The 27855-nt window shown below is 36.1% G+C and overlaps 1 protein-coding gene across 1 annotated transcript; it reads right to left on the bottom strand.

Moving 5' to 3' along the window:
- Positions 1-110: 110 nt before the first annotated feature.
- LOC135694648 (oxysterol-binding protein-related protein 9) lies at positions 111-27165 on the bottom strand. The gene is made up of 23 exons (XM_065213466.2): positions 27005-27165; positions 25672-25722; positions 24940-25018; positions 20721-20890; positions 19898-19933; positions 19293-19322; positions 18327-18377; positions 17550-18115; positions 16608-16639; positions 15445-15492; positions 14957-15033; positions 14162-14247; positions 13408-13489; positions 12892-12981; positions 9474-9561; positions 8803-8913; positions 7658-7721; positions 4754-4850; positions 4337-4380; positions 2525-2698; positions 1869-1938; positions 1426-1491; positions 111-307 (listed from the first exon to the last, which is right to left on the bottom strand). The coding sequence occupies exons 1-23, from the start codon at positions 27113-27115 to the stop codon at positions 236-238; spliced, it is 2295 nt and encodes a 764-aa protein (XP_065069538.2). The 5' UTR covers positions 27116-27165; the 3' UTR covers positions 111-235.
- Between the last annotated feature and the right edge of the window lie 690 nt (positions 27166-27855).

Raw genomic sequence — 27855 nt, 5'->3', positions numbered from 1 at the left:
GAGAGAGAAAAGGAAACTTCCTTACACGTTAAATGCATAAATGACCTATGTAAAAATGAACTAAACAGGTATTCTATTGGAAAAGCACGCGGTGAAAAAAACAGGGAAAAAACTCAGGCGAATTTAATTCAATTCAATGCTAATAGAATCTATTCAAGAAAGAATTTTGATTACAACAAATTTCCATTTAATTTTTTTAAACTACAAATATCTATCTCATCTTATCTTTTTCGTCTTAATTTGAAGGTAAGCGTTTCCACAATGGTTGTTTATATACAAACGTAGCATTTTCATACTCGTCGAAATCCTGCAATGCAAGCAAAATATGAGTTAAGCTGGAGAGGCCTAAAGTCACATTGCTGTATCAGCGGTATTCTGGTCGTTTTCAACTGAAGAACTAATGCTTATTTCGGAGGAAAAACATGAAAAATATTTCTTCGAAGCTGCTATTTCTATCAAAATGTAGAAGATTCGTATCCCTAGGCAAAATATCGATCAACTTTTTTACATTTTCAATTTAAATCTTAAAAAGCATCATATTTATATTGGCCCGCTCCTCCTTGCTTTGCGTAGCTCCTGCCTAAAACAATTATGGCTCACGAAATCATCTACGTTTTGCGTTTCTGCTTCTGTTATCAATACCGACGCAAGATTTAATGAATCCAAGATTTAGTGAATCCAAGATTTAGTGAATCCAAGATTTAGTGAATCCAAGATTTAGTGAATCCAGCAGTGCCTCGTCCTTTCGACATAGCACAAGTCCGGTGCATTTGATTTTGGGTTATCGTCATCACGACATTACTCTGCTAGGCATAAAAAGTCTTCTAAAGTTTTACTGTTTCATTCTTTTTTAAAATATACTCAATTTCTTGAAACTCTTAAAGATCGCGTTCGGGTAAAATCCATCTTTAATTTGCAGCCCAAAGCTGATCAAATTCGTCTTAGAAAATAACTTGGTTTAGAAGGATGCGCATTTTAACAGGTTGCAAAATATCGCATGCAAAACTTGCCATAGGAAAAAAACATTTAAGAGTCTCAATACAATTTTGTATTCACTTATCATAAAAGTTTCAATACAAAGCTTCAATACAAAGTTTTAATACTTTTTAAGCCCTAACGACTATTGAAAGGTTTCGTGGCGACCCATAATCTTATTTAAACTTCACGAGACTGTTTTGTGTTGTGTAAAAATACTGTGTGATCAAACAGCATATATCAACATTTCAATTTCTCCAGAATGAAAAGATAATAAAGAATAATCTTTTTGCATTCATACTGACTTTGCTAGTAAACTTTCTTGATAAATTTAACCACTAGGTGACATTGGCCAATTATGTGCTCCATCAATGAAGAATTAAACTTGCATTTGACACGCAGATTCTCACAATCTGTCAATTATTTATGCATCATAAACAATCAACTCACCCTTGTCATCCATTTCGTGTCTTTTTCTTTCCTTTCCTTTGCGTCTGCTCGTTGCCTTTCTTCTAACTGAAGGGCAAAACATAAAATGCTTAAATTCAAAACTGGCCACAGATTTTTTTGTTATCTTCCGTTCGAAGGGCTTGGTAGGTAGCCAATACGCAATCAACGCATAGGAATTTAGACTACTAGGGAGTTTCAACATCAAGGCCAAGAACGAACTGTGATGTCTAATAACTTACAACGCGTATGGGTAGAATCATGCTTCTCACTTGAGAATTGCTATACATTTAACTCAGATGAATGGATCGGTGATGAATGGATAACTTTAACAAGAATGGATGAATGGACGAATGAATTGAAACAGACGAATAAATAATCTTTAACATGGATAAAGCAGAAGACTAAAGAAAGTAGAATACAATACAGAGAGATAGAGCACTAACCCCATGTTTAGCCTCAGTTGCCTTTTCAATATTTCCCATTTTGAGATTTCTAGTAACTTCCTGCCACAATCTAGAAAATGCAAGTAATTTGCTGAGAAACAAAGATCAAGAAAGTAAGCTTGAGGAACGTCTGGAAACAAAAGAGGTCTGGAAACAAAAGAGGTCTGGAAACAAGAGATTCCTATAAAGTCATAAATAAAACACCAACCTAGTACATTACAAAGAGGGCAAACGGTTAGTCAGATTACTTTGGATTGAGTTAAATTCAAAGTAATCTGGTAATACTGGTAATACTACCAATTCAATTCCTGTTGTCGATTGAACACTATGTTAAAAAAGAATTTTCATATCGAATAAATCACAAACTTTTAAAAACAAAATTCGTTTTTTTTTAACGTTCGAAAATCCAGTGAAACAGATAACACTCAGAAAATTTATTTTTCCTTCTTGTTTCTTTGCCGATTCAAAACGAGAGTGACTTTACGCAGCTTTGTGTGTTCTTGACATTGTTTTTTAAATAAAAATATTGCTGAGATAAAGAAAGCTGAGATAATCACGCGATGTATTAAGAAATTTCTTGTACACTATATTTTACACTGCTCTATGTGAACCTTGAACGACGTTAACTGACAGTGGGAAGTAGCAGCAAATTTCACCTTCTTGATTCGTGTTTCTGCTGCTTCGCTATCGATTGAACTTGCTTCTTGACAATTGGCATCGTAAATGTATCCACGAAGACCTCTGGCTCCTTCTGATTAGGGTACATGGCGTACATTACGCCATTCCATTCACCATTAACTGACATGATCGGCTTCTTATCACCTGGCCCACTACAACAAATAATATGAAATGATTGGAAACTAACTTCAAAGCTTTTTTCATACTTAACTTAGAATACTTCAATTCAATGAGCATTCTCGTTTTTAAAGCCATCATGTTCGGATTTGGATTCAAACAGATTCGGATTCGGATAGGAGGCAGAATTTTAGTCTACAAGCACGTTTTCGTGATGCTAGCGCGCATGTACTTTATCTTACATCGACAAAAAACAAAATTTTATAGGCTAAACTGTGATAAGCAACTGATAGTGCAAGGCTATCTCCAGAGCAATTTTTGAAGTCAAATCCCTTCGAAGTTTTGAAACTTAGTGTTGTCATAAAACAGGTACATAAAAGCACACACACAAACACTATGAATAAGTGTATCCAGACTAAAGGTATGTTGGTGAGTATGAGTTAAAGAAGCCGTACACTGCAGTTTAGGGAGCATAGCGGAAAAATCTTGATTGGAAAACCACCAATCACCAATTTTAAAAAATCCAAAGAGAGAAGCGTACTGTCCCATCAATCAAGCTTTAATCTAGTAGCAAGTCTACAAACATGGTGTTTTTAAAGACTCGGATATTGCCTTTTTTGCAGAAGGACAAATATAAAAAAAGCAGTTGAGTTAACTGTTGTTGAGAAAATTTCGACGAGGAAGATTCAGCAAATATGCATGGTAGATTTTTAGATATAAGATTCAAGATTACTTTACTCAAAAGTTGTTAAAATATGATAATAGATTTAAGTATGGGTATTTTTAAACAAGGCACCCTTTAAAATGCTCAAAACAGGCCTTCAAAGCTTGATTCTACAAGAAACGTGATTGATCGATTTTCTGGAGAAATCCAAAGAAGACAATCTAAGCAAAAGCCAATCAATATTTGTCTGCTATGATGGTTTAGGGTAATTTAAAAAATTTGGCCCCATAATTCCCCGTGTAGAGACAATCTCCTGAGCATTTTGTAGCTTTGTAGCAACAACAAAAATTTAACGGCAAGTCCACAAAAACTGAGCTATGATCTGATAATGCTCCACAATTAATGGCAATATATTGCCACTAATTCTAAAGTTTACGTCTTTATTTCTGTAGGTTAACCTTGCAGCTCTTTATCGTGGTATTAATGCAAGTATGTTAGTAGCCACCAGATGCACCGAATATAAATAGAAATATATACTGGCATTGCAGGAAAATGGATTTTGGCAAGATGGAATGCAACGGATATCTGAAAGTTATAATACCTTTGTTATGTTTTTTTTACTTTTAACTCAAACAATAAGCAATGGGAAAAATTGGATATGACGCGCAAAGGTCGGGGCTGTAATTTGGAACAATCGTTTTTGGTTACTGCTTGTTAGTAATCACGAAAATAAGCTTGGTTTTTCTTTCTTTCTTTCTTTCTTTCTTTCTTTCTTTCTTTCTTTCTTTCTTTCTTTCTTTCTTTCTTTCTTTCTTTCTTTCTTTCTTTCTTTCTTTCTTTCTTTCTTTCTTTCTTTCTTTCTTTCTTTCTTTCTTTCTTTCTTTCTTTCTTTTTTTTGTTTCGTTTAGATTCATGCTTTGTTCTTATAATTCTTTCTTATCTTTAGACCCGGTAGTTAAGCTCCGTATTTATGACAATAAAGTGAATAGCAAAAAGCACAACCACTTACAAAACCTCGGCAGTAACTCGATGCCTCTTTCCACCGTAAAAAGGCTGAAATAACAAAAATTTCAATCAATGAATTCTCATGGCGTTTAGAAATGATGGAAATTTCAATACAATTCTAAAGTGGTTGCTAGAGCTTTTCGTCTTTTCAGCTAAAAGCATATTGAATCCTGTTGAACAGACTTCAAGAACTCAAAATCGCAAGGAAGGGCTCAAGAGCAGAATGTATCAGAATCCGGAGCGAGTAAAAAATTAATTAGAGAGCTTCTATTTGACATTTTGCAATTATAGAAGCATTTAAACAATTTAAAAGAAAGTTGATATGAAGATTAACAATTCTTTCAGGTTTCTTTTATTCAATCTAGCAAAGATTCGTCAAAACATTGTAAAGTTGAGTTCTCATTAGATTCATCAATGCTACCTTGGTGTGAAACTCTACATCCGCTCTGTAGCCTGTTTTTGCACACGTGATCTCGGTTTTGCCTCCAAGCTCAACCCAAGGCACTGTCAGTATTGATCTGCAGAGATAAAGGGTACGTTAGAACAACGAAAAATCGAAGAAAGCGACTGTCAATTCTCTTATTGCAATGAGCAAGGTCGCCTAGAGGGGGGCGAAGGCAAATTGACCAAAGGCCTCGAGGTCTAGGGGGCCACACAAAGTAATGAATTCCATTATAAGAATTGAATCAATCAAAAGTAACAAAAGTATACAATCTTTCGTGCTGTAAAATGTAATAGAATAAAACTATGAAATTAAGTAAAACTGTACAAGGAAAATAAACTAATTGTATATGACGTTGCGGGCCGTTGTTATTAAGTTCTCGTGGTTTAGTGAAGTGTTTAAACAATTGCAAGAAAATGACTGCAAGAAATATTTTATATTTTTTTTGGTTGATCAAAAGGGTATGGTCGCAAAAATTTTCCGCTCGCTCAGCCTGCAAGGGCCATATTCTTTAATTTCGTCCCGGGACGAACGAAACCTCTCTGCGGCCCTCGCCATGAGGTATTTATTCAATACCCAGTGCACCAAATAATACATAATTTCCACAGTGACCATCACTGGTATTGTTTACGGTTATTCGACACCCAGATTCTCATAACTTTCATAACTCAACCTAAGCACCTATGGCAATGCTTTTGGTATCAAAGAAAAACAAGGCCTTGTCCGGAATGGCGCGCGAAATTATGTTTGAAATTGATGTTGATAAAACTTAAAAAAATCTTCTTAATTGACCGAAATATTATGATATATAAAAGTTACACGAGAGTTTATACCACTAATCTTATGATGACTAGATTTTGTAGCCTGGTTCCTTTCAAGGCCACCTCTACAAAATTGCCTTCTTTGATGAAAATGTTATATTCCATGTTTATAAAATACAAACGTATAAAAACAATTTGAGAGTTAAATAATTTAACAACGCACATATTTTTTAAAATTCATCGTTTCCATTTGGACGCATTTTTATTTTCATTTGATCGACACATTTATATTAAGAAAAAACGCAAATTTTGGAAACAGCAATTATACATAGAAATGTGAAATAAAGCGCCTTGAGTTCCTTAGGAGCTTGTTTTATGGAGCATCTCCATTTTGCTCGGTGCAAGACCTGAAAAATCTCGTTGAAATCTCGAGGGGCAAATCACTCCAAGAGAATCTCGTACACCTTTTGTGAAAATCCTATTGTTTTATCTGAAAATCACTAGAAATCCTTTTGTTTTAGGGAAAATTTTGTACGCTATTTGCAAGAGTGAATTGCCCCTCAGAAATCTGACTTTACGTAGAACATTACCAACATTCTGACTGTTCAGTTTAGCTAAATAAAGAAGCGCACCAAAACTTAAAATGCCAAAAACACCCGCGTGCAATTTCTGAAATTTTTTTCTCAAAAACTCCTGCCTAGTTTCCAAGATAAAACAGAAGGATTCAGAGCAGTCTGATTATGGTATTGAACATAATGTACATTGCGACAGGAAAGGAAAACAAGAAAGTCAATTTTTAAGATTTCTATGCTAAAGCTTGTCTGCCCATAAAATGAAGTAAATAGAAATAATGGGTATAATATAATTAACATTTCTGAAACTTAGTCATGTTGCTACATAGAGTAATGGCTTTGGCTGCCTGCCTGGGAATCTAGGTACGGTCTAAATATTTTAAGTTTGTGAATTTCAGGGATTTTTACAGGAAAGAACTCTGGCGCCAGATAATCTAGACCTCTGAATTTTAGGTGTGAGCTTTCCTTATCAAACCCTTCACCCACTGAAACTATAAAGAGCATTGACGGTCTAAACTTGTTAATCTTGTGCAAATTTTATAGGGAAGTAGACTTGAAAACAAAAATCATAAGAAAGCTTCGTGAACTTGACTGACAGCGCAACAATTAGAATCGCGGTTTTCACATGTTTTATTAAGATTCATTATTGCGAAATCGAAATTGTCAATAAGTGGTTGGACTATGCCAATTCGACATCGAAAATTCCAAAAAACAGCGAAAAGTAATACTTTTTAGCCTGCATACAACGCTGTTTACTAGAGAACATCTGCGTCTATAAACATCTGCGAGACGTTTGCGCTAAAATCCCCATAATCTTACTCTATTATTAGCACCACGTGCGTAAAGGACGCAAAAGAACAATTATTATGATGGGTAAGCAAGAAAGCTTGCGAGACAAACCTTCCTGCTAATTTCAAAACAAGCTGAAAGCGAGAGGCATGGGACGAGCAAGAAACACGGGACGATGTGTGGCGAGGGAAGAAAAACCAGAGATTGAGCGAAGTATATTTTTGATTTAGGGAAAAAAACAAGTAAACGTTCATCACAGGGGCGCACTTGGAGTAACATTTTTTCTTGAAGGGAGGGGGGGGGCTAAAGGCAATATTTCTCTAAAAATTACGCCAAAGTAGATAAATTTCCGAAATTCTCCGATAAATTTTATTCTCTCCTGCCTACAGTGGCAGACACCGTGGGGGGAGGGGGCAAGGGGGCCGAACGCCCCTAAATACTTTGGAGGACAATGGTCTTTTGTTCTAAAACAATGGGGAATGTGACGTCATAGGCTTGCCCCCCCCCAAGTAGGAAGTGATATCTATGCAGGTTTCATCAAAAAATGCAATAAAGTCAAATCATATTACAGCTCAAACAAAACGCTGAAATATCATATCTGACAAGAAATTGCTTTGATTTTTTCGATAACAATGAGCTTTCGCAATACAAAAACCGCAATACTGCTAAATTTCGTATTTTTTTCTGATGCGCATAATACGACCACCATTTTGCACTTAAAACACAAGATCATCTCAAATAAAAAGAAGTATGAAGTATACCGGCCGTATGCGCTTGGAAAGGTCATTGTGTATTCTTCATCGTGGTCTAGAACATAGGTTCTACCTGCAAGGAGAGGTCAGTCTATGATTTGCATTTAATGAAGAATTTGCGTTAAATGAAAACAGATTGGCACATGAGAACAAATTCAAAAAGAGATACACTTATCTCAAGATCTGCGCTTAGTAGTACAAAATATTGACTAGTGAAATAAGCACAACCAGGTGGTTGTTAGGTGATGGTTGCGCAAGAGTCTTTAATGTTAGATTGGAAAGTGCAATATCCAAATCAATATATCCCCTAACGATGAGACTATGGATTGACCCAACAAAAAAGTTTGCGGGAAGCGACTTCCTCAATACAACAAGATCAAGCCAACTGTTTGTTTCTAGGTGTTTTGTGGTAGACCTTGATATAACTGCAAGCTATATTTAGAAGAGCTAGTAATATACCTATGCTAAAGTTGTTATTGAAGATACTGTGAACAAATAATCAGGAACCTAAACTTTTCCGTGAAACTTTGCTGTGCAGCGTTGCCAGCAATCAAAACGTGCTGTGCAGCGTTGCCAGCATGATAAAGCACTACTCTCCAATAGGCCAAAATAACAGTCAGCGGGAACATGCAGTAAATTATAGCATGACTCGCAATACAAAAATAATGTAGAAAATTGAAATAATATTCCACACATTATAAGCGCTTCACGTATGCCACTGGAACGGCCCTCAATCTATTTACGACGATAATATTTAATAGCCACAGTAAAGGAAACTTAACTCATTACAAAGAAATTTCAAAATACCTTTGAATTTAGAAAAAACACAAAATCGAACTTGCCGAGAACTGGGGCCCCACGTGGTGCCGCCATAGATGTAAATTAGTATATTCGTGAAGGTGTAGTGGTGTATATTTTACTGTACTAACTATCATGTCAGGAATTTAGAGGAAATCATAGCCAAAATTTACTTTAAAAACAGTAAACCGGAAAGGGGCTTAAAATAATGAATTTTCATAAGCATTGAATTTCGTCGATATAAAAAGAGTCTGAGAACCCAAAAAAAATCATGAAAGGGTTAGAAGCTACGTGAAGTCACAAATTGACATGATTAAAAAAATTACGTGACAATTGCGTTATTTTAACAACCTCACCTTCCCCAACCATATTAACTCCTATCGAAAGTCCAAGGAATTTTGACTTTGTCCAGATATATGAATTAAAACAGATCCTTTTATTGTAGCACTCGGCATAGAAAGCAGAAACTGAAGGGAAAAAATGTATTTTTCATCAACGAGAAATATGAGGTTCCTACTAATAACAGCAATGGTTATCTATTTCACAGACGCTATGTTTTAAACTTGGATGCTACTTGGATGCAAATTTTTTCAGAACTTTTAATTCAAAGTAGAGGCGAGAAAACATCAATTTACTGTTTGGGGAACAAGAGGCGAATCTTAAAGTCACGAATCGGGCCTTAATTGTAACCTAAATCCTTCGGTATGCACCCAAACTATCAATTGCAACTTCCATTTTAAAGTACCGGATTAATGAAGCAGTCTTAAAGGGTGTTGATTCTTGAAAGAAAACTACGATACGATGAATCGTTCACTTTAAGTCAAAACATATTGGCACAAGCGAACAGAAAAGGCAACTGTAACATTCATTTATCAAAGCACGTGTTGTTGTTGAGCAAAAAAAAATATTCACAAAAAGCCAATCTTTAACATCGAAAGAAAAAACGTTTTTAGTTCAAAGCTAAATGATTGCTTTTAGTGGAGATTGGAAAGGAGATTAGCTTGGAAAAGGAGGAGCGAACAATTACTTGGTGGATGATGAGACACCTGCTCGGCCAGGAAACTGACATCTTCTTTCGTTGCAAACGCAACTGGACCGTCAGAAACAACATCATCCTAAAAATAATTGATTGATTCAGTAAGAATTTCGAAGCAACGTTGATGCTGGCTTTATTCCTTACATAAACATTATCAAAGGAAATCCGAAATATCGCTCTAAGTTTGATAAAGATTGCTGATATTTTCTTGGTATGAAATCAGGTTAGATATCAACTTGGTTTGTGATCTTGACACAAAGTGATTAAGATTAATATTTCAGCGTGAATAGCGACTGAAAAAAGTTGTGTCCCTGAATAGCTTGTTGGTATCAAAGTTAAATATTGTTTTGTTCTGAAAACATCAAAAACTGATTGGGACACAAATTAATTAATAAAGAAAATATTAATAAAACTTTGGTTATGAAAACTGGTTCTTTTTATTTGTGGCTTTTTCAAGTAAAACAATACTTTAAGACAACCCGACGCATACTTTGCTTATGACATCCCAAAACAACATTGCGCTAAATAAAAGATAAATTGAAAAATTGGGCGATTTGAAACCAATTTACACAACGCATAACATGAAACTGTTTCTTGTTCATACCTTCACAAAATAGGATAGATAAATAGCGTAGTAAGGTAGAGAATATGGCTTATTGAACCTTTTATTAAAAAAACAATATATATATTCAGGTCAGGCTTTGCAATGTTTGCTTACAGGACAAAATTGTTTGTGTTGAGAAAAAGAATAAGAATCCTTTCTCCGAAAAACTTTTATACTAAACGCCTGGACATTAAACAGGAATGAAGTTAGTAATTTAAGTTTGCACCCCTCCCACGATACCTCTAGCCTTCAGTGTGTAGAGAGAGAACACTTATTTGACTGTGGATGAATGGACCCAGTGGCGTAACGCAGTTTAGGCGACCTTAGTTCGAGAACTAAGGGCCCCCGACCAAAAAGGGCCCAAAAGGGGCCCCCATCAAATTTTTCGTATTTTGTCCTTTTTTACCATGTTGGCAAGGTTTCCTAAAGCCATCCCAAAAGTTCTTACTAAACAGTGTTGCTAACACAACACTGGATTCATTCATTCTGTTTTGTTTTGTTTATTCGCTATAATTCTTCAATAGCTTATTTCAATTATACTGACAATGACAACTTTGACATTGGCATTCAGAGGGCACAGAGAGCAGGTTCATGATAATGTGTGTGAAGGTGGGAATTTCTTGGCATTGGTCTCTCTTATGGCTGAATATGATGAATTTCTAGCAGAAGTTATATCTCTTCCAGGTAGAGCAACAAAATACCTTAGCGCTAAGATCCAAAATAAGCTGTTTCACTTGCTTGCAAATACTGTATCCTCGACTTTGGTAGAAAATATCAATTCCACGCCATTCTGGAGCATAATCTTGGATTTCACCAGTGATATTACCAGAGTCGACCAATTAAGCGTTGTTATTAGGTGGGCAAGGGTAACAGAAGATGAATGCACAATTGTAGCAAGCTTTATGGGTTTTGTGAAAATAAATAACGCCAATGCTGATGGAATAGCAAATACAGCTTAAGTATTTTTGGAAAATCTTGGCATAGATTTCTCGAAAATAAGAGGTCAGGGCTATGATGGTGCGAGTGTGATGGGTGGAATTCATCGTGGCGTACAAAAATTGATAAAAGATATGGTTAATTCTCCCGTTCCTTTTGTGCATTGTGGTTGCCATAATCTAAACCTGGTAGTAAACGATGCGGCGACATCACACGTTATGAGTGAAAACTTTTTTGCTATCCTTCGAGATATCTTCAGTTTTTTTGGCTCTTCCTTGAATAGATGGAGAGATCTTGGAATCGAAGCTGGGAAAGGATCACTGACACTAAAAAAGTTATGTACGACACGTTGGAGCTCTCGCATTGATACAATGCGAGCTGTGCATGACAAGTATCCCCAGATAATGAGGCTTCTGACGCGACTCATCTTAACATCCAACAACAAGAATGAGCGTGACAACGCAAAGAGTCTAAAGAAAAAAATTGACACACTAGAATTTATTATTTCCCTTGTATTCTTGGAGAGAATACTAAGATCAGTCAATGCAGTATCAAAGGAGCTTCAGTCCCCTAGGATTGACTTGTCAGTTGCCTCTAGACACCTTAATATTGCACTCTCGGAGCTCCAATATCTCCGAGAATCATGGTAGTCTATAATGCTTACTGCCACAGCACTTGCAAAACTTTGGGATGGATCGCTAGAGTTTCAACAAAAGAGGGGTCGAAGGCAAGATATGAATCAGATGAACTTGTTGTAGATGGAAGACTGATGGATCCTGAGCAAAGTTTTAAGATAAACGTTTTCTACAAGACTGTTGATACAGCATTGATGCAACTGACAGAAAGGTTCAAGGACAAGCTATGGTGACGTCATTATTCAGCTGTCTCTACCCCAACAACCTGGCAACACTGAGTCCTGACATGCTTGAAAATGCAGTACGAGTAATTCGTGAGAAATATCCAAATGACTTTACAGATGAATTAGATTCTGAAATGAGATAATTTGCAACCGAATTCAGAAAGGAGATTGCAGTCAAGAAAACTGTTCTAGAAGTTAATAACCTCGTGCTTCAGAGCCGTATTAGTTCATCCTTTCCAGAAATGTACAAGCTATTAACACTTTTCGTCACTTTGCCAGTAACTGTTGCATCGGCAGAAATATCATTTTCAAAGTTGAAACTGATAAAGATATATCTAAGATCTACAATGTCACAGGAGAGACTGGACGACCTAGCAACTTTGTCAATTGAGAACAAGGAAGCAAAGAAAATTGATAAAACAAAGCTTATGAAGGATTTTGCCAACGTTAATGCACGTAGAAAAGCTCACGTTGTGAGCAAGAACACCTAATTTACTGTTGGTTTTTTCATATGTAAAAATTTTCTTTACCACATCACGTGCATTTTTCGAGGTTCTAAAGGGCACGGTTTTAAACATTTTCCCATTACCCCGAACCCCTTTGCCCCGTAGAGCTCACTTCACTTCGCAGTCCCTAAATAAGGACCCCATCTTAGTAAATTCCTAAGGGCCCCGAGTGTTTCTGTTACGCCACTGAATGGACCATGAATGTTTTGTTCCGAGTAGCTGACACAAAAATTATCAAAAATTAATTTTGCAGCTGTCTGACATCTATCTAGATTCATTATCGCGTTTATCTGATATTTATCTAAGTTAACATCAAAATGTCATCTACAGCTTCTATGAATAACGTATTTTCGAAGAATTATTAAGCATATCTTAAAAGCAGCAATTATAACTAAATTAGGCACTAATAGGCTGAATTCATCAAAATGCTTCATCAACACTTCGGAAACACGCCACACACACAGTCAACGGAACTAATAGAACACAAAAACTATACAGACTTACAGTTGAATTGGATTTTTCGTCAGTTAAGTCATATTTGCATTGAAATATTTCTCCAAGTATTGGGTTATACGGTTTCTTTGCAACAGAGCCCTACGAAACAAATCAATTGAAGTTTTAGTTTACCATTTCTTGTACTAATTTCAAAATAGTAATTTTGATTATAAAGATGCAACATTTATAAGAACTGTAGAATAAGTTAGCTTTAAACGTTTTAAAGGACGTGTTAAGAAAAAATGTTATATATTTACCTCATAAACTGGGACTTTACAGATTTTACACATTATTTTTCTAATTGAGGGTAGTAAAAAAGCCCATTTTTCGGCTTTGGCCTAAGTTTGTTTACACTTTCCGGGGCTGTGATTGTCTCTGCGGCGAGAGGGACCACGTGATTTAGCGCAAGCTCCCAGCTAATCAAGATTTGAGCCCTATGCTATAAATCGGACTATACAGCTTCTATTTTCACGCAAGTATACAGAAAGTAAATGATAAGGAAATTTCAACAATTTAGAAACTAACCTTCCTTCCGGCATGAAACGATGACAAATACCATTTCAAGACCTGGATCATTCGGCTCTTTGGGTCTTTCAAATCTGGAATTCTATATTATGTGAAATCAAAAGCAATTATTGCACAGACAAACACAAGTTTTAATGTACTTACATTATCCATTCTTCGAAACAACGAACTTGATTGAAAAGTGGTATATGGTATATGTAATGTCCTGACTCTTTCAACATGCGTGTTGATGCCCTCAAGAAATCAACTTCAGCACCAAACATAAAATCGATAACTTATAACGATAATTATCATAAATGATGAAGAAATAGTCCTTGTCACCACAAGTGTAGTTATTAGAAAAGTCAGTAAAAATAAAATAACGTCAGAAAAAAGAAAATAAAGTCACTAAAGACCTTTATCATTCATGGACCATAGAGACAAACAACACAACCAAGTACACCTATTTGGTTTCTAGTCGCTTAGGTCTAAATGAAAATCATAATAAGTTTTACAGTTTTCCTGTAGCTTTCAAATCGTTTAATCTTACATAAATAACTATTGGCGAAAAACAAGATGGCTTTAAGCAAGCTCGCAAAACTGTTTTTGTAAAAAATTCTAGTAAGGTTTGAAATCAGAAGGTATGATTAAATCCCATATATCAAACGTTTATCCCAGCATAGTAATACTAGTTGAAATCGATGCGACCTGAGAAATACCTGAAAAATGCTTATCAATTACGACATTGACAATACTAAATTTACCACAAACTCACCCCTTGAAAATATCTGGATGAGCAAAAAAGTCAGCATACATTTCAAGCAAGGATCTCCTTTCCAAAATGAAAGTAGGTAGTGTGACCTACAAGAATATAAAAAAAGACTTGAAAAAGAATCACATTCACGAAAATTTGGAATAGAGGATAGCTAAAATAGAAGGTTAGGGCTGCTGGTATTATCTCTGAGCTTACTGTCCATATCAAAACAGTATAAGCTCTTTTAGCGAGAGACGACATACACAAAAACCATGTCAAAAATAGTTTGAGCACCACAATATTCACGTTCAAAAGTTGACAACTCCAGGATTTAACTACCTCTCCATGTCATCAATACAATTGATATATTCCCCCCCCCCTTCACCTTTTAAATATTGATACCTTAATTAGAAGTGGTAAGGCGTCCAATTCTAGTTGGATTTTAACTGACAATAACGCAATATTGATGTTAATCAACATTTTAATTGGGGGAGGGGGGAAACACTTTTAAAAACTGTGAAGATACTCGTTAGGGGTCTCAACGAATTTGGCAAGGATTGAATGTACCCATGAAGAATGGCACTGTAAAAATAGGGTGGATGTCTTCAGAATCACACAATCAGAGAATATGATAAAAAAGTTTTGGGGAGTACACGGAAGCCAGATATAAAGACAAAGGAATATTTTATTTGCAAAAAAGAATCTGTGTATTGATATTTGAAGAATTACATCGATCTTTGAAGCAGGCATTTTCAAAATAGGTGACAGTAACAGACTAATATAAAATCAATGTACAGTGATTCAAGATCTATTCACCTTGGTTAAATCCATTCCGATCTTTACTTGTGACAGAAGATGAGTGATAACTGAGCCTTGTTGCTCAACTGGCCCTCCTAAAAAGACATACTTGATTATCAGGATAAACGAACCAAGTTATGCTAAAGTAATCAATAAATGATAAGATTTAAAGCTTTGAATTACAAGAGCTAGTACAGGTGATCTGCAGTCTAGTGCGGTCGTCTTGAATGGCAACTTCAAGTAGCTTATTTGCCTCTTCAAAAAGGTTTCGAGGGAAGAATAGTACATACTTCTTGTCTAAGCCTCTTTTAACACAAAATGCTAGCATATTCATTGTCTACTAGCTCTCTGGATAAAAACAATGATGTTTAAAGGAGGGAACGAACCCTAATTTAACCAAAGATTCACCTCATTTGCTTAAAGACAAAGCTCAGTGCTAGCTCGATCTGCCAAACCCCACCCCCCTTTCCCGACCTCTCTCCGTCCTAGATTGCTTAATAGCTCACCTTGTCCACTTTTTTCTGCATCGTCATCATCTTCCTCGCAGTACGATACTACAAGATCAGAAAAAAGTGATAATGTGAATGACATACTAGGATAACGAAATTGGCAAGTAGTACTCAAGTTCGCGTAACTGGAGTGTGGAGCCTAAAAAGAGACAAAGCTGGTGACCACAAATCCATACTTTGTTGGGGATTTTCACAAAAACGTTAACATTAGGATATTCGAAATCCTAAATTACTAGTCAAGCTTTTAACGTATAAAAAATATTGGTGCGGCTGCTTGGCGTTGTAAGAAATGAGAGAAAAATACGATCACACTTAAAAACAACTCAGGATAGGCCTTTTGGAATTAGTTTCAATTAGATGCAATGACCTTTGAGAAAATGTCAAATCTGGCTGCTCAAAAACACAAAAACCCAGGGCCTTGTCTTGAATTTTATCCAAAACATCATTTGAAAGCTATTTGACTGCAAAAAGTTCACCCCGAGGCAATGATCAAGGTCAAATCCTGCTCAATTTCAAGTCGTCATTTAGATCAATACAATGAGCAATAACATCATGAAAAGGAACAAAAAGACTAAAATTCTGTCCTCAATCATAATCTGGATTCAAATATTTAGTAAAAAGTGTTTGAAGTACTTTTAAAACTAAGTCATTTATTGAATTTATGCATTTGCATAAAAATCACAGTTAGCTTTGATATGCAGTAATTGAAAAGTGTTTCTCAGTGGGCTCCCTCATCTCAACTTAAAATATTAAATATAATGACGACACGTTTCGGATAATTGGCAGAGCCCGGTCGTCCTTCCATCTAGCAGTTTTGGAGTCGATCTACATACAAACGAAAAAGCCGCCATTGTGTAGACAGAAGGAGTTCGTTTTTTCTCTTGGACTCCAGTGGTAATTTTTCTTTAGGCTCGCGGCACTGATTGGTCAACTATACCGGTCTTGCGCTTGCGTTTTTCTGATTGGCCTATTTCGATCCACAATTGGGTGTATATTTTTCATCGTGTTCTTTCGGACCCTAATTCTGACGTTTTATGCTCTGAGGAGTGTCAGACGAAAAAGCTTTTAGTATGCTGTAAAATGTTTGCTTTTTTCAAAGCAATTTCGAAATATTAAAATACAACCTTCAACAAGAAAATTATGAGTTTAAAGAGCCTTACTTGTTCGAGCTCGAGATTTCTCGTCTTGGTGACTACGATGATGAAAAACAATATTATATATACATATATGAAGAATAAGTTATTATGTACATACACTGCCTAAATTTTGATGCAAAAATATCAACAGTTTGTGTTGTTCTGTTTCTTTACACCTTTATTATCTCTTGAATTTCCAATGTATTCTGGACAGTAGTTCTCTCAATGCATTATTTCTAGATATATGCTCTGAAACCAATTGAAGGAGCAATAAAGATATGCATTCAGTTGCATCAAACACGGCATCAAGCACGGCATCAAACACGGCATCAAGCAAGGCATCAAGCATTTCAAACGTTACAGCTCTGACAGTTTTTCCATGAATTGATAATTCTTGACCGTGTATCATTTGACTGTATTTTCCAACACAAAGGTGGCAGCCACCCCAAACCAACCCCCCCCCCTAACGAAAACATAATTTCTCGATTATCTTATCATTTTAGTACATTTCTCCTTTTATAAATATTAACTCCTTATTATCAAACTATCGCTCTTATTTCTAACTTATGAAATGTTGATTTTGGGTTAAACATTTTGATCTATCATTCGAGTCAATGTTTTAGAGCTTTAATGGTTTTATGTATATCAGTTACTTTTTCGCATGAAGTAGAACAGTACCCGCAGATTGGATTTTAACGCAGGGGGCATTGGTTAGAGTCAAAAACTACACATCCAAGGGTCTGGAATTCCGGTCGCTGACATGACTAAAACTTCACTGAGAGTGAGGGGAGTAGCCAGCCCCCTGTAATTCCAGACGGTGTGGTCACATCAAGAGGAAGGACCAGGTTAAGCATAGCTTCTCAGTGTTCTAAAAACCATCATCCGATGCTAGGTCGAAAAAACACAAATACTCCAACAGTCTACCTTTTCTAATGCAAATTATCCAAAAAAACAACAAATCCATACCTGATTACGGTATCTGACAGCAACTCTGATGTGTGACCTAGGCCAGTGGACGCCTGGACATCTTCACCAGTAATTTCATTGTACTCATTAGCATCAAAGAATTCTGCATCGTCGTCATCATCGTCATCGTCACTACTCGAGTAAGAGGTACACGGTACGGTCTCAACGGCCCGTAAGGCAGCTATCAGCGAGCTATTGTCCATATTGCCATCGTCTGATAGACCATTTTTGTTTTCAAGAGGTAAAGCAGCCGTTTCGTCCTTGACTTCTTCAATATCAATTTTAGGCACAACTGGCGTTTGTTCAACGGTATTTGCTTCTGAATTCACAGTAATGTATTTAAAATCGTGTCCAATTTCCGCCGAACTTCTTTCCCCGTTACTATCAATTTCTTTGCCAGTGTTTAGTTCTTTCTCGGCAGCCTCCGTGCTTTGTGTCCTACTGTCACTGCTACCATTCAAGCTGACTGACTCTTGGTTTGTTGGTAATGCCTCGCTTGCAACTGGTTTTATGGTAGATGAATCTTGAGATAGAATCGGCACAGGCATCTTTTTCAACATTGTTGTCTAAAATAAGAAAGACAATGCTTAGGTGCCTTGTGATTTCTGTTCACCGGTCTGTTTATTAGTGCTTGATGCTCGTTTAAGACTCTTCGAAACCAGGAAGTTTAAAAAGCTCGTTATACACTCCGGCACAAACAATACAGCTGCGTGAACATTGCACAGCAATACCCTTTTAAGCCCAACTACCCAACAAAAATTAATAAAAACAACTAACCTTTGCTAAATTAAGCAATTCCAATGTTTGGCCAATCGATTCAATCATTTTCTAAAGTAAGACAAACGAGTGGATGTCACAAAAAGCTCTGCGAGCTCAAATTATTTCTTTCTAAAGGACACATCTATCACAGGTGTTAGTCGAGATCAGTTTGAAACGAAAGTCACTACACTGCGGCGTCTTCACTATTTTTTTGCTACTTCTGTGTTCCTACACTACACAGCATAATACTTCTTACTGAATTAGTAACATGATGTTAACATATTCTATGCCAATACTGTGTTTACCGGTAAATAATCTGCGATTTAAACAAGAAATTATATACTCGAGTGAATGACGTCATAATTGAAATCTGAGTTAATGACGTCATAATCATAATCAGAAGTATTATAGGTGCAGAATATTTCAAAACCAAGCAAATATTTTAAATTTCTAACAATCAAAGTAGAAACCGATGGGTGCAAGCTTTGAATTTGATATTATCAAGGAACTGAAAAACGCAAGAACATGAGAATATGAGGGCTAATGAACTACAAAAGAATAAAAATGGCGTGATCATTTAAAACAGCGAACCAGAAGCAAAATTTTAGGGAACTTTGCCAAAGAAAGCAAATAATCTAAGTTCATTTTTAAAACGCACATATATGAAACGTATTGATAGTATAATTATAATTTTGTTTTATTCAGATAAGCTTCATTATAAAAGTAGTTTTCTGGGACCAAAATATAATTGCAAAAAGATTGCTTTGAAACATGCCTTTGAAGGAAAAAGGCGTTACTAAAACTTGAAGATTAAATTGGGAACTGTAACTGCTGAGATATATCATAGAAGTCCAACTGGTTGAGGACATTAGGTGACTTTTTGATATTCCAGTCCATTATTAAAATAATTGGCTATTGAGGAATGAAATGAAGATCGAGTACGGTGAAACAAGGATGTAAAAACAGGCAAACTAAAATACTTACAGTCATTGAATCTTTGAGAATAATGCAACGCTATGAAAGAAATTTATAAGAAACTTTCAATCTCAATTTAAGCAGCTAACTACCACAAACATGCTCAAGGAAAATTCAGCAATAAATTACATTGCACAGGTTTGTTGTTTGGAACACTTTAGAAAACTCTAAAGAGCTTTCGAGTCAAGAACCAACAGCATTATTAATAACAGTTATTGAAGAAATTATATTAGTTTGCGAATTATGTATAAGGCCTGAAGTTAACTTGAATAGAAAGGGAATTGAATTGAATTTTCTGTCTGCATCTTGAAAAAGCATAAACAATTTTGTCTTTTCACAAAGTGATCTGCTTGCTGCGGAGGTAAAATTCACAAAGATAATCTGATGCTAAGTAATTTGCTTCTAAAAGGCAAGTTTGCAAAACGAGAAACCACATCTTCTTGCAAGTCATGCTCAAAGATATGAATAGACAGCTGCGCAATATATACTCTCCTCGGTCTCTTGGAAATTCTCTTGGAAACACTTTTCTTTGGAAGATCCAGAAAGTTAAAAAAGATAGCATAATTGCAAAATAGAAAATCGTCATCGAAAAACATAAAAGCAGCTTCATGTACCTCCGATGTTGTACCATTAATCTGATTCTCTAAAGTCTAGAAAACAAGAAAACCTTGATAAATCTTGGGTATTACAATTGCCATTTTCACATTATTTTGTAATACAATCATCATGATTTAAAAAAAAGTATTTGTGATTTCATCTTTTAGATGTCAAAATCAGGATATTCTAGAGTGCATATTTATGCTTTTTCCACAACTTCTAGTTAATCACAACATTTGTTCAGATTTTGAAGATTAAAAAACTATCAGTCGTCAAGTAGATTCCTTCACTAAGAATCAGGCTTCAGTATTTACAAATCAATTGCCATCGTATATTGCGCTACCCTCTTGTAAAGTAACTCTATCATATAAATTCTTAACAACGCAAACTTACATCCCTGGGTCATTTAACAGAGAAGTGTTAATCTCATTTACCTGGAATAAATCAGAGGCATCAAATAGGGGATTTGCCAAATATGATAAACATTTTTTTTCTCAGTAAACTCCTGTTTGAAAATTCTACTTTTTCTCTAGCAATTGCTTTTATTGATGCATTTCTTCTACCATTTCACTAAACATTATTTGGCATGCATTACCTGCTCATTTTGGAATGATTTGATACTTAAATTTTTTTGAGGAAGAATTAGCATTTCCTGGGAAAAAGACTGTCACGGTACCCACTTTCATCCAAAATATTGTTGCTTGTGGAGATAAATGTCAAAGCTATCTGAAAAGAATCTATCGCACCTCCCCAAACCTCTCAGCCGTAAAAAATTTTATAAAACAGCATTGCTTAGTATAGCGCACCAACTTCTGAAATTTAGGTGCGTAAGGTTAATACCTTAACTTGCTGTGTAAGGATTCTGAAATAGGCTTCTGCCTCTGCCATTCTGTGGTTGAGTTCTTCTTCGGTAGGAACAGAAAAAGCAGGGAATTTGTCATTTTGTGAATGACAATTGATTGTTTCCTCTAATGCTTTGATCCAGTTTTCCCTCTCTTTAGAATCACGAGCTAAAAAATATAATACATATTGCCTGATGGCTTGTTGGTTTTAAAAGCTTATTCATGCAAATTAACCTTTAAGTTGGCTAAGCAACAATAAGACCTCATTCTTATGGCAAAAGTGAACCACCTATAAAAAGTTGCACTCATCTAAACCAAAAAGCACTCACAAACCTATCATTGATTGACTGCTCAACTCATGTTTATGTTAAAGGTGATAATTTTCCTAAAGGAGTTGGAAAAGGGAAATTTTTTCTGGGCATATCTATTTGGTAAGTAGGGCCTTCAATGGGGGGGGTGGGTGCGTAGGCACGCGCCCGATGTCTTCTTTGGGAGCGGTTAGTTGCGTGTCCAATGATAAATATTTCTCTTGGAGGGAGAGCGATTACCGGATGCTCTTGAAAATCCACTTGAGAAACACTTTTTCCGATCATTAAATTTCCGTATTTTCTTGAGCCATTCCTATTGCTTCGGCTCACACCGTTTGGGTCAAAACAAAAACCAAGGTTTCCCCATTCCTCTGTTTTTGTCTGTTTTCATATCCTTTGTTCGAGCTCGTCTTGAAACTGAAGATGAACGAATTCGTTCTTAAATGACTCCGTTTAAAATTTTCTCATTAAAAAAATCGTTCAAAATTGACTCCGCTCTCCAATGACTTCATATCCGCTGTTCTCATTAAAATTATTCGTTTTCAAAAAAAACTCTGTTTTAGCTTGAAAACCTTGACCACCATAATCAAACGTCTCCGTTTTTGAGCGTATTAACAGGAACGCAAAATCAAAAACAATCAATTCAACTCCGTTTTCGTACAATTGCCCTTTGATATTTGTTGGTCAAACGGGGGCTGCTACTTGTTTCCATTGTATTTTTATCTGTTTTTCTTTAACTTTGCTGAATAGAATTGAAACTTTGTCATGTTTCTAAAGTCACTGAAACCTCTCTGTGTCGCACAGGCCCTTAACGATAATTTAATCGCTTATGGAAATCACTCTCTTTGTAAGAAATAAATAAAAAAAGCATCCAAACTGTCGTCAGAGTGAGAAGGTGATGATAAAATCTAGAAACTTGACCTCGCTGAAGAAAACATTACCACAACTATACAAGGTAGCATTTAGTGTATTTTAAAAGTTTCGTCAAGTATAGTGTTTCAATAGAAAACATTTTTTTGGCCGCGCATGCCAATTTCTGCCGTGAAAGCCCTGGGTAAGCATTCTAGTACCCCATTGGTACACCCAATTGTCAAGAATTGGAACCCAAATACCTTGCAAAGTTTTTGAGTTAGAAGTGCTTGCATTTTAAAAATTGAATAGAATTACCGTAAATCCTCAAATTGGCCCCCCTTCGAAAAAGCCCCCCCTCCTCGAATAAGCCCCCACCCTAGAACTAAAAAATTGTCAATAAGTCCCCCCCCCTCGAACAGGCCCCACTGCTACTGTAAATTCTCGAACTGGACCCCTCCATTTAATGACTTTTTCCACCTGAGGTTGCCTATGGCGTTTTATTGAATTACCACAACAAATTCATAATTCCTGTAGTAATTAACTAAATGCTCATAAAGAAATTCCTACTAGAATAAACGAGGTCTTTTAATAATGTCTTCTTAATGTATACAATAATTTTATAAGCCCCCCCCCCCTCGTATAAGCCCCCCTCTTCGAACAAGCCCCCATCAAAAAATATCAAAAATAAATAAGCCCCCCCCTCCGGGGGCTAAATCAGCTAGCCAGCTATTCAATATTAACACTTTTGATAGCTCATGCTCCTTGAAAAATGTTTTTTTGTTTTTTAAAAAACTCCTTTGCTTTGTAAGTGCTCCTTTTCAACCAGGCCAAAAAATCAGCAAAGCCATGTTTTGGAATTTCTGTACTTCTTGGTCAAACAGTTAGCTGGCTATTTGATACTTAATACTTTATATACCTCACACTTATTGACCAATATTTTATGTGTTTTCAAAGTCTCTCTTTCTTTGTAAGGGGCCCTTTCCACTTGCAAATGATTTACAGTTTTGATCTTTTTCTTCCCCTTTCCATTCTTCATAAAGTAAGGCCCTTTTTTGAAAAGTAATTTTGCAAAAGGAAATTTGCTTAAATGTTGTTTGTTATATTATAGTTCTTAAGAAAGTGAATTCATCTTAGACTCACTATGCCTGTAAATAAAGAATATGATTGGGATTGCTCAGCAAAATTTTGTCAACCTACAGCTGGTTTAGGCGGGTATCTTCATGCCTGCAGTCAGTTGAGTTTACGTGTGGTTTATGGAAAAGTCATCCAATAAGTTGGCAAATGATTTAATCAATAATGTTTGTAAACAGGCTTTAATACTTGGAAGAAACAGAAAGGAGTAGTATTGCAAATCACACTCTATGAATTATTTAGGTATTTGGAATTGGAGTAGTAGGTAAAGGAGTAGTATTGCAGTGGGAATTTCAACTTTTTAGAACTAACAAGCAAAATTTTAAAAACTTTGTCTGTGAATAAACTTCAAACTTAAAAAGTATGTATCAGTCCTTTTCGTTTAGCGCGTGCGATCGCACCCGCACACGCCTGCACACGCGCAAGTTAAATTGCGCGTGCTTTTGACCACACGCGCAAACAGGTGTTTTTGCAGTTTTCTGTTAAAGGGCCTCTCGAGCCAAATTTTGCACTTGCATTTTATTGGCAATTTTTATAAAGAAGTTGAGCCTGCTGATCACGAATTCGTTATTTGTTTTTCGATATTTTTTACAGTTTGTGAGATATAAGCTCTTGCATTTCGATAATTTAATTGAATTAACCGACAAAAATTTTTGGTTTGGTGACACTGTGACACAATTTTGACGTCACAGTGTATTTCGGATAGTCTCGCCTCAAACCGAATCGAACGACGGCGATTCGCAAATTGAACACTGCAAGTGATGGTACTTTCAGTTCTGTTCCGCCAGCTTTTAGTTTGAGCATTTCAGACACCAATTCTGAAGCCTTTAGTTGTTCATCGTTTCTGGAGAACAACTGAAGTGACAATTTCGATTAATTATACGCGAGGGAAGAGCTGGAACTGGAACTGGATGCAGTTATCAACGCGTGACCATGAGTCCTTCACGCTTCGGTGGAAGATATACGAAATTCATGGCGAACGAGAGCCGCACATTGTGACGTCAGAATGTCACCAAACTGATTCGGCTTTTGTCGTTTTTTTTCTCGGAAAGGTGCAACTTTAAAGCCTTACAACTTCAAAACTAATTGGAATTTTTCAAAAACAATGACTTTGTCATAATACACGCACCAGATGCTAACTTTTAAGTCATTAAAAAAAAATTTTTTTTGCTGGAGAGGCCCTTTAACATCAATTTCCCATGGTCTCATGATTGTTTATCCTTTCCCTTGTTACTTGATTCGCACTTTTGACCATAATATGATTTTTCCAATTTTCGGAAGTGATGTTTGGCTTTTGACTGAGTGCTCCATTCAACTTAGCGTCTCGTCTTTCAGCTAAGTCGCCATTAGCATGTTAAGTGTAATAACTGATTTCCTGTCAAAACGTAATTAGGCCCTGAAAGCAAGTAGCTGCTGGAAACAATTTTTACTTGCTCTTGTAACTTTGGAGAGTTACGACGACTTTTAAAAGATGGCTGCTAAGGGCAACAAAATCTGTTATGTATTGATTAATTGAGTTTTGCTCTTGCACGTATGGCTCTCGAGTGGCTTTTTCCTTCTTGCTCCTTTTACCAATTTTATCAGGTTTGTACTTCAAATTTTCTTACAAGTGCGATCGCACGCGCAAATTTGTTTACATGTGCGATTTGCCACACACGCGTAATTTTGCTCACGAAAAGGACTGATGTATATGCTTTTTGTAGTAAGTTCAGTTCTACAATCAAGTTCATCACTACACAACTTGACCCTTTCTTTCTCTGGGTTCTTTGCACACAGAATAAGGCAAACACTGGCAAGGGTAATCCATAGCAGTTGAGACATGCAACAATTTTTAGGAAAACACTTGTTCCAGAATATCATCTTGGTCATTATTTTTTGTAATTAAAAGGAAAAGACAGCTTTGAGCAAAAAAGTTGATCCACAAACCTTGAAAGTGAAATATTTTCTGGTCACTACTTATTGTAAATGTACTATCATCATCATCATCAATCCCAATTTGAGCACCCTGTATAAAGATAGACAAATTGTCATATGAGTGAGAAAATACTGAAGTATCATCCTTGGCAATATCATTAAAACTCATATAACCAAATTCAAAAAAAAATTGAAGCAGCTAGCTTCAGTAGAAGTAGGGACTTAGCTTTGTTCTGTAATCTTGATACTTGTTGATGATAATCAGAAGCAAATTGAAAACTTGGATGAACACCGGGAAGGTTGTAGGTAAAGAGTAAAGGCAATTGCCATCCTGCCTTAAATATTTGAACACATGAGAAAAGAGTTCTGTTATACAGTCAATCCCCTCAAAAATGTACTGGATTTTTCATAATTTAAAGGGCCCTTCTAGAAAAAATTCATAAAAATTCATTAAAGGTTTTCCCCTATCCTGTAACAAGAAGCTGTACGCTTTTTATGAAAAAAATTTCAAGCTTACATATGATATTCAATCAAAATGGAATTAATTATTGAACTTTCAATACTTTATACATTGATTCAAATGATTTACAAGGATATCACTAAACATATGTTCAAGCAAAGTTGTTGATTAAGGCCATTTAAAATAACTACACTAAAATTTTAGTAGATTCATTTTGAAAACAGTGAACCATTAATGGGAATGAATAATCAAAGATAATTTCAAAATAAAATGTAGCAACATACTCTTAGTCGAAGGCAGCCTCTTCTTGCTCCTCGCATCATTTTATCCTTAGACTAAACAAATAATATGTTATTTAATTAGCCTATCAATATTAACATTTCATCAATCGATTGTTCCTAAGGGTAAAAACCGCTTTGTAGAACTTGTCATAAATTCCAGGCTGGAAAACTTGCATAGATGCTCGGAGCTATGCTGGACTTCTTGTGCTTGCACCTCCGACATTTTGACCCAAAAAATCAATGAAGTAAATGTAGTTATGTACTATAGTTATGTGATGTATAGTTATGTGAAATATACTATAGTTATGTATATAAAATTCATTGCTCACAGCTCAAATGCTTCCACTCGCAGGTCAGTGGCAGACACTTGGGGGGTGAGGGGGGGCCACTGCCCCCCAATACTTTAAAGGACAATAGTCTTGTATTCTGAAACAATGGGAAACATGATGTCATCTTATTGCAACAATAGGCTTCTCCCCCAATATTTGACCAAGTGTCTGCCCCTATTGCAGGTGGCAGCTGATAATGTGTCATTGCTTGCAATGACATGTCAGCACATACAAGTATTCTAACCTGGCACAGCACATGTGTGTGATGGTTTACTAATTGATATGTCAACAGAACAAACTTTAAAAACAAAATAGCGTCAGGCTGATGAACTCAATTAAAACTTGTATATTTGATGTGTCTATATTATAGTCTTTACTGCCCAATATATCATGCAGACTTAACAGTAAACCCTCAAGAATGTGGGGCCGAAAATGGCATGAAATTTGCAATGGGGGTAACGCTTTCCCCACAAAGACCAAGTTTCCAGTCTGGCTCAGGACTAGTATTCAATTTGTTTAAGAATTTTTTCAAATAGCAAATGTAGCTGAAGACATGTGCAAAACATGAAAAAGATCAAATGCATTCAAACTGTGGAAGCTTCACTGCAGTGCAAATCACTTTAAATTTCTACAGTTTCAATGCATTTGATCCCTTCACTACAAGAAAGGTCAGCCTGCAACAGGAATTTCTCAACAAAATACTGATAACTAGAAACGCTTTCAAAAAAGTATCTTAGATTTTTATGGGCATTGATTTGAGAATTAAGGACCTTTCAAAAAAGATTAAATTAGCTTTGCTGAGTTCCAAAACTTTGCAAACAGCATTAAATTCCTAGAGATAAGAAAATGAAAGTTTCAAAAATGCTTAAATAGTACATTTCACAATTATCTTCCTCATATGAGAAATGCTACCAGAGGGAGAACATTATAAGGCTTAGGCCCATTCTTTACGCGAATGTAATATATTCTTCTCTTAGCCGGATGAATCAATTCCTAAAGATACTTACCGTATAGTAGGAAAGCAGTCCTGTATTTTCGTCCAATACAAACCAACGATATTGCCACCCTTTGACAACATTCGTCCATTTTGATAGCGGCCCCTCTAGTTTCACAGCCATTTTATTTCAACCTGACTTCCCAGTCAACATTGCTTCCAACGTACGACCTCCTCCACAGCGGCACATAGAAATTATTAGGTATTGAAGGTATTTATTTATCGGGGGCGGAGGCACGAGGTAGGTTCTAAGAAATTGTGCGATTGGATACATGTATATAATGTATATAAAATGAATGTTTCAATTGCTTTTTTTGCATGCCTCCTCAACAGAGATGGGGGCGTGGCAAGCTTTGTTGGAGGAGGGGAGGGAGGGATTTACTTGAAAAGTCTTTTATTTTTGATGAAAAACAGCAGATAAAAAACGACTAGTAAAATTCCGGAGCTCATTGTGAATTCCATTCGATGGTTCTACTGAGAAATGGACACAAGGCATAATTTAAGGCATCATATTGGCACAAGGCACAAACTAAAGAGCAGGGCGGATCCAGGATTTTTGGTGACTATAGCTCAAATCTTTTGGGATCGGGACCACGCCCTCCTTGCTTGTGAGACACGCCCACTATATGAGCAAATGATATAACCATGTGTGTTTATAGTTGCTTCGTATTCATAAATATTCCTTCCAACATCCTTTTTCTATTTCCAGTGACGCCAGAGAAGGGGGTGTGGCGTTACAACCGCCCCTGTTGCCCTTTGACAGAAGGGGCAAGGGTTGTTTTTAAGAAAGTTCCCTTGAAACTGGCCAATTGTAATAATCAGAGAGATTCATATAAAATTCTGAACTTCTCAAAACATGTAAAA

The sequence above is a fragment of the Rhopilema esculentum genome, chromosome 8 (assembly GCF_057945365.1).
Source record: "Rhopilema esculentum isolate cy_ngs chromosome 8, ASM5794536v1, whole genome shotgun sequence".
NCBI lineage: Eukaryota > Metazoa > Cnidaria > Scyphozoa > Rhizostomeae > Rhizostomatidae > Rhopilema > Rhopilema esculentum.
Note: the sequence above shows the minus strand (reverse complement) of the source record. Positions and strands in the feature narration are given on the sequence as shown.

What these genes read in the sequence shown, in the direction of transcription:
- LOC135694648 (XM_065213466.2), bottom strand. Translation starts at nt 27,115, where the DNA reads ATGGCTGTGAAACTAGAGGGGCCGCTATCAAAATGGACGAATGTTGTC. An exon ending in GGTGTCTCATCATCCACCAA is followed by an intron (nt 8,914 to 9,473) that starts GTAATTGTTCGC and finishes TTTTCCCTTCAG; the next exon opens with TTTCTGCTTTCTATGCCGAG. An exon ending in CGAGTTACTGCCGAGGTTTT is followed by an intron (nt 2,699 to 4,336) that starts GTAAGTGGTTGT and finishes TATTTGTTGTAG; the next exon opens with TGGGCCAGGTGATAAGAAGC.